A 7,413-nucleotide genomic window follows, 5' to 3' on the forward strand; every position below is an offset into this window, starting at 1 on the left:
AGGTCGCACACACACAAGTTCAGCTTCCCATTGTGTCCATAGCTGATGCACACAGCTGCATTCATCTCTTTTCTGAACCACAATAACATTTCTTATTTTAAAGAGAAAATAACACAATTTGGGGTCTGTAATGACAAACTTTGGCTTTTAAAATGTCTTTGAACTAATTAAAGGAAAGTTGGAACAAATCAGTCAGTTGCTTTCTTGGGTCAGTACCATTGTGTTTTATGTTGGAGCAGGTGGTGAGTGAAAACTATGAAACAAACAGCAACATTGGTGAAATATTATTATCAATAACTTACAACACAGGCACCAAATAAATATTCATATCATTAGTAAAAAAAAATATACAAAGAACATCTTTCAGTTTACAGACAGTAGACTATCACATTGTAACAAAAATACAGCAGACCCCGTCTCAGACTGAGTTTCCCTTTCCTCTTAATGTGAATCTGACAAAAAGTGCTTTGCTGATTAAAGTCTTCTCTTCAATATCTGTCATATTTGTTAGCACTTCCAATTAGCTAAATATTGTATAATAAACTGTCATTTAAGCTTTTGACAACTGAAAAGCTATAAAGTCACTGTCCATGCATAGTGCATACTGTATTTACAATAATATAACCACTTTTGAAAGGCTTTTTGCTTTGTGTGAAGTTGATAGTAAATGATTTTTCATACAAAAGTAGAACTTTTTACAAAGTAAGATGGATGTCTTCAACTATATTAATACATTTGTTTACAGGACAGTAGCATTTTGAAGATTATACAGCTGTGTGTGTGTGTGTGTGTGTGTGTGTGTGTGTGTGTGTGTGTGTGTGTGTGTCAAAGTCTCCTGAAAGTGAAAGATATGATAAATGTTCCCCAACACTCTGTCTTCCCTTCTTCTATAGATTTTTTCTCTCTCTGTGCATCAACAACAAAACCTTGTGCTAATCCAGAGAGCAGGTGCCAGACCGTGTTTCCACATCCTCCACTGTCATTAGGCTACAGTCGGCCCTAGATCAAGGGTCCATGTTTGAATGAGTCAGAGGGCCATAGGGGTCAGCTGCTCAGTCATCTGGCCGTCTGCCCCGGCCTTTCCTGGCACGATGCTGGCGTCTGCTGCGGTCTCCTCGGCTCCCGTGGTGATGAGTGTGGTGCTGTGCGCTCTGACTGTCTCTCAGCCGCCTCACCATCTCATGGTCTTTGTTGCCCAGCACCCGAGGCAGGAAAAGGGAGGCTTTGTCCGTGCTTCGGGTCTTAAAGCCTCGGCGTGGCCGCCCTTTACCGTTAATGGAAACGTACCACTGGCGCTTGGCACTGGCGCGACGCTTGCTGCTGCTGACGCCCCCTGGTGGCAGCGGCTGCTCGGTGGAGTGGTGGCGGGATGCATACGTGTTGTACCCCAACTCATGGATCCGCTCCAGAAACTCACACTCTTTGTTGAACACTTCCTGGGGAGATGAGAAGGAAGGAAACAGTGAGCCACATTTGTCTTGCAGCTTGCCGTATGTTTTTGATTTACAGGACGACCTCATTCCGCTCAGCTCTGTGTGGCCCCCCATGACACCCTCTGCCACTGCTATCAGTCATACAATAACACCATTTATTCCAGAGAAACATGTAATGTTACAGCAGGTAAACATTACAGCATGTGAAACCAACTATTTCTGCATTGTCATATTGGAGGCCTTTAACTGCTGCCTGTAGGCGAATCAGGAGCTGCCTGTGTGTTGAAGAGACACAATAGTGACACATTAAATGATGAGATGACATCTGTACCCACCGAGGCATACAGCCGGCCTTTATCATTCATGGCCAGGTATCTGCCAGAGAAAAGCCCTTTTATGGCCACAACACCCACATCCACTGCTGTGATCTCCATGATGCCTGGACACAGAGAAACATACAATAGTTAATGACGTATGGCTGTCTAGTGGTCTGTTTAATAGAAAAATTCATCATGAGTCCATTTTTCTTTTTAAGATCTTTTTTTGCTCTGTAGATTTATTGATCACCCCACCAATACGTCTTGGAAGGTGGACTCAAATATAAAACATGAAAAGCACACAAAAACTTCTTTGTCACTTCATTTCCGGTTTTGTTTGCCACCTCATGCCGCCCCATTCAGGATGTTTATTGGCTTTTTTGAATCAGTGCTTGATTAGTCAATGGCCTATTCAGCGCTGTAGAAAGCCTCTTATGGTCGCTGATTAGATACATACATCCGTCAGGACAGCGCCTTTGTCCCGCCAGGATGTTAATACTTCTAATGTCACACACACACACACACACACACACACACACACACACACACACACACACACACACACACACACACACACACACACACACACACGGACGCGTTCAGTGAGTAACTGATGGTGAAACTGATCAGATTAATCATATACTAATATAGGTTACTAAAATAAACAAATAAATTACACCATTTACACATATATTAAATACTGCACATTTGAATACATTTCAAGCATATATTTAATTTACCACAAAGTACAACTTAAGTGTTTAATTTCATTCCACAAATCTGTATTTTAAAACTCATTAAACAAGTTGACCCCACATTTGTAATCAAAATGTGCACTAAGGCACTGATAAAAAAAAACATATGAACATATCTTATATTAGTCTGGTAGTTTGTAGGTGCAGTTCTCTGTGCGTAAAACCCAATAAATACTCACTTAACGGGTTGTTTTCTTCCAGTGATCCATCTATTTTCCCGTTTGGATGGATTTGTAAATGATATTTAGTAGCGCAGTAGAGTTTCCTTCGTCTCGGCGCTCCTCCGAGGTGTTCATACACTCCTCCGCGGCCCCCGGCGTCCCTCCGCTGCCGGGGGTCGCAAGCCTGGCCCGGGGCGCAGCGGGCCTGGGGACTAACGGGATCCAACAGGCTCAGCAACACCAGCACAGGTATCATCAGCATTGTGGCATGGCCGTAGAGCGACGATTGTGGCGAAAAAACGGAGAACTCCTGCCCGACTCTCGGGGTCCCATTAAAGTGTCGGGGCCCCAACGCTCGAGAGGGCCAGCCTTGCGCACATCCAAGCCCGAGAGACACCGCTGACAGCACAGCCGCCCCCGAGCTGGGATCCGCTCCTCGCCTCTGCTGCAGCAGCTGAAATCCCTCCTGCGGATCTGACTGAGAGCCTGTGCTCAGACTGAGCGCACATATAAAAGAAGCTTGTGGCGACAATAGGCTGAACTCCGACCAATTGATACAAAGGAAAGGGGGAGGCAAAAGGTATCAGCTCTGTGTGAAGTGAGAGACTGCGGCGTGGATAAAATTACACAGTGGCTGAGTGCGGAACAGCTCTCTCCTCTGAACTCCTCTTGTGAAATATCCTGAAAGAGCAATTAGACATCGCAAATTATACAGGCGGCCTGAGCCTGGCAGCCACTGCAACAGGTGAGGAATAAGACTGTTGCTGGATGTCCTGATGAATCATTGAGCTACCATAACCTTCACAAAACTGAACATAGCCTACTAGAGCTTTTTCTACTGAATTAATTTCTCTGTTGAATTCAGATATTTAGATTATAACCTGAGGCGGTATCCCTCATATCCATCACACTGAGGATTTCATTTGGCCACTCAGACACAACTTTATCTTCCAAATCTGTGACATTTTAGGAAGCATTCTGAAGTAACAAAAATGTTAAGAACTGACTTTTGGATGGTCCACAGCTACATGAAGTATAGATACATTTGTCCCAATTGAACAGGTGCTGGCAGACATGGGTGGAATTTACTCCAGTACTGTACTTAAGCACACATTTGAGGTACTTGTACTTTACTTGAGTCTTTTCTTTTCATGCCACTTTCTGCTTCTACTCTGCTACATTTCAAAGAGAAATATTGTACTTTTTACTCTACTACATTCATCTGACAGCTTTAGTTACTAGCTACTTTAAATAAAGATTTTTTGCACACAAAATCTGATGTTTTATTATAATTGAACCTGCCCAACAATATAACTGCTGAACAGCTGAAATGATTAGACTATTAAACACACAACTGTTTTGATCGTTTCCAGTTTCTAAAACATGAGAATTTTTCTGCATTGAGTACTTTTACTTTTAATACTTTAAGTACATTTTCCTGACAGTACTTACACACTTTTACTTAAGTAACATTTTCAATGCAGGACTTTTACTTGTAACAGAGTGTGGTAAAAGTAATTTTACTTAAGTAAAGGATCTGAATACTTCTTCCACCGCTGCTTGCAGAGTAAACCCATCAGGAGATGCTGATGTCAATATTTCTGTAATTTGCTTTGAATTACAGCTCCATGATGGCTGCACAGTCCAGCACGTGATGCAGAGATCCACAGAGGTCTTCCAGAGGTGGTGACAGGCTGCCACTGCAGGTTAACTTGGGAATCAAACCCAACCTCTTCTCTCAGCAGTTCAAAGTTTGCAGCCTACTTTGTTCTCAAGTATTTAGATGCTCCTTCCTCCTCCTGACCTGCAAGCATTGCCCGCTAATGTTAAGGGTCGCTTCTGTTGATGTGAGATTACAAAAGAAAAGACAAATGAATGTTCTGTCCGAGGGCTCTCTCCATGTGCTCCTCCTGCCACAGAGCCTCTCTGCTGTGCGTTAATTCTTCCTCCTTCACCCGAGCAATGGATTGTCCCAGACTTTTCCCATCCTAATGTCCCGGCTCTGGCTAGGCAGCAGCCGGTGGGCGGAAGAGCAGCAGGCTAAATGACTACTGCCTAAATTGCTTCCATCTTGGTCACATTATGGTTTGCATTCTGGTAATTAGCACCATCATCTACAAATCTCTCTGCCCTTTGGTGCTGCTCAACTGCTGCTATGAAGGCCTCTGCTGAGAATCCCCCAGAGAGTCGATGGTTAATTTGTCTTCCCCTCCCATACATCACCCAGCTAGCTGCCTCTGTCACTCTATTTACCCCGATGATCAGAAAAGGCAGCTCTCTTTTAATTACAAATGTGTGCACATTATGCCTCCGAGACCGAGTCAGACAGCACACCAAAACATCAGCCGGGCCGTGTGTATCAGCGGTTGCTCTGGTGGCCAATTCTAAGTGAGACGCTCTTGATGTGGTTAAATGCTGGAAGAGGGTGGAACCTCTGATGTGGCTTGCTGTTTCTCTCAGAAACTATTTTAATTACGCTCCCCTCCACGCCGCCCACAAAGCATCCCAGCAATAAGCACACACACACACACACACACACACACACACACACACACACACACACACACACACACACACACACACACACACACACACACACACATCTTCGTCTTCACATTAGAATACATTTGTTGTTTTAAAGTTATATATAACAGAATCCAAGCTTTTGGCCTCATTAAGATCTTATATCCAGATTGAGCAGGCTTGCAGGCTTAGGGTTACTCAGAGTCTTGACACTTCCCTACACTAACCTTAGTGGAAAAGTCCAATCTGCATATTTTCAGCAGTGGGTTGCATCTTCAAAGGTATTTTCATGTTTTCACAGAAGTCTATTTTTTAGACATGATAAAATGTTTGTCTGGGCTGAGACCAGCATTTCATCCAACATTGCCACAGCAGCAATATAGCATAATAATATTGTCCTAGAATGAATCTTCATAGAAACTGATTGCAAAGCACTGATTTCCTAAAACATTTTCTCCTGCACCATGGACGTTGCCATGTTATCAGAGCTCATGTGGAGCACACTCAGGACTGTTCTGATCCACTTGAAACATATTGACACACAGACCTGAGACCTGTGGCAGTGAAACAAGACCCTACCAACCCAATTGGATCAATTGGACAAGAGTCCCGGGTTGGGTCTTGATTACTGAGAACAAAGTGGACCCTTGAAGACCTCCATTGGGGTCAGGTTAGGGTTAGGGCACTTTTAGATTTTGCTTCCTTGCTCACTTTTGAATTTGGGGAAACTTCATCTGCAGCTAAACAGAAAAAAATACACATTTGTGCTCAGCCATCAGCTGTAAGAGGGTTGTAGCAGTTGTTTGATGCCTCGTCTCGGGTACAGACTTCAGAACCTTGTCCGAGTTATTTGGCAGAGGCAAATCAACTGTGTTTAGGAGCTTTGTTCTGCTATCTACACAATACAAAGTTGACTAATTGGTCCTTCAATGTGGTCAGGGAGCCATTCGAGTTCACATTACACTGCACACTTGCATTCCTGACCGCCTCCCAATGTGGCCGGAGTGATCAGGAACCCCAATGCATTTTAATGTATTTACACCTGTGTTTAGAATAAACAATGATAAATACTTTAGCTTGAAGAAACGCAGCTTGGCCAACTCTTGAATATTGGTGATTATTATATTTCAGATTCCAACCATTCCTTTTTCCATCATCCACTTGACAAATGAATCCAAACCCAGCCACATGAAGTGCTCTGAGACAAAACCCAAAAGCATACATTTTAACTTTCCCCCTTTTCTCTCCTCGAGCCATGAATGAATGCAAGAATTTCAGGGCTCCTTTTTTAATTGACCTCCCCAAAATTCTCCCCCCACCGCCACCCAAAAAAACCCTCTTGGTACAAAAGGGTTTCTTTTCTGCAATAATACAAAGGTTATTAGCCAGGTCCTTTTCTTTGCCCCCCTCCCCACCCCCCTTTTAGCAGAGGAAAAAGGAGGTACCAGTAATCCAGAGCAAATCAAAATGACCTTTGAACCCTTTCTGCTGTACTTTTTCTCATGGACAGATTTCTTTAGTGAGGCGGTGATCAGAGGGCTGAACCCAGCCGCTGCTTCTCGTCTCCTGACAAATCGCTGCTGAGCCTCTTTTGTCCCCATGACTTTGATCTCACCTGCTTGTCAGGCGCTTCAGAAAGAAGTCTAGTACAGTTCCAGCACACAGCAAACAAATTGGCAACTATTTTATTCTGCCTCCCTCTGTCTCCCTCTCTTTTATTTCTGTTCCACCTAGTTTAGTCTTCAATATTGGCATGTTGGTGTGGTGAATGGTGTTTCCAAAGCTTCCAAATACAACTGAAAGTCACAATTTAGAATAATTCAGTTGCACAATCATAAAAAAATCCCACCAGTGTAAAAAGAAAATGTAGAAATTCATTTGACTTAAAGTTGAGATTTCAGCTTTCCTGGGATGAACAAAAAGGGGCTTGTGATGTGTGTGATGTTCAGTGTCTGTTTTATTACAGGTAAAATGAACAGAAAATCAAGTAGAAACTCTCTTTCTAAATTTAGTGGAAGGGAAAACTATCTACAGACCTTTTTTGGCATTAAGAGTGGAAAGGTATGGCTACTGTTGTCTTTTGCTATTCTTGCTTGACTCTAAAAAAAAAAACAGCATAAAGAGAACATTTATTGAAAGTCTCCAAAGTTGCAAAACCCTTCATACCAACTGGCAACTCAAAGCACTTGGTTAAGGTTTGGGAAAGGAAATGGTCTAATGCTGA

At 43.1% G+C, this 7,413-nt stretch overlaps 1 protein-coding gene across 1 annotated transcript; it reads right to left on the reverse strand.

Moving 5' to 3' along the window:
- Nucleotides 1-313: 313 nt before the first annotated feature.
- On the reverse strand, nucleotides 314-3,093 carry fgf3 (fibroblast growth factor 3). Its single transcript, XM_078256672.1, has 3 exons — nucleotides 2,685-3,093; nucleotides 1,769-1,872; nucleotides 314-1,436 (listed from the first exon to the last, which is right to left on the reverse strand). The coding sequence occupies exons 1-3, from the start codon at nucleotides 2,926-2,928 to the stop codon at nucleotides 1,053-1,055; spliced, it is 732 nt and encodes a 243-aa protein (XP_078112798.1). The 5' UTR covers nucleotides 2,929-3,093; the 3' UTR covers nucleotides 314-1,052.
- Nucleotides 3,094-7,413: the final 4,320 nt, after the last annotated feature.

This window comes from Sander vitreus, chromosome 1 (assembly GCF_031162955.1).
Source record: "Sander vitreus isolate 19-12246 chromosome 1, sanVit1, whole genome shotgun sequence".
NCBI classification, from domain to species: domain Eukaryota; kingdom Metazoa; phylum Chordata; class Actinopteri; order Perciformes; family Percidae; genus Sander; species Sander vitreus.

Coding starts and splice junctions, on each gene's coding strand:
- fgf3 (XM_078256672.1), bottom strand. CDS start 2,928: ATGCTGATGATACCTGTGCTGGTGTTGCTGAGCCTGTTGGATCCCGTT. Junction 1,873..2,684: donor GGAAGAAAACAACCCGTTAA/GTGAGTATTTAT, acceptor CTCTGTGTCCAG/GCATCATGGAGATCACAGCA. Junction 1,437..1,768: donor AAGGCCGGCTGTATGCCTCG/GTGGGTACAGAT, acceptor TCATCTCCCCAG/GAAGTGTTCAACAAAGAGTG.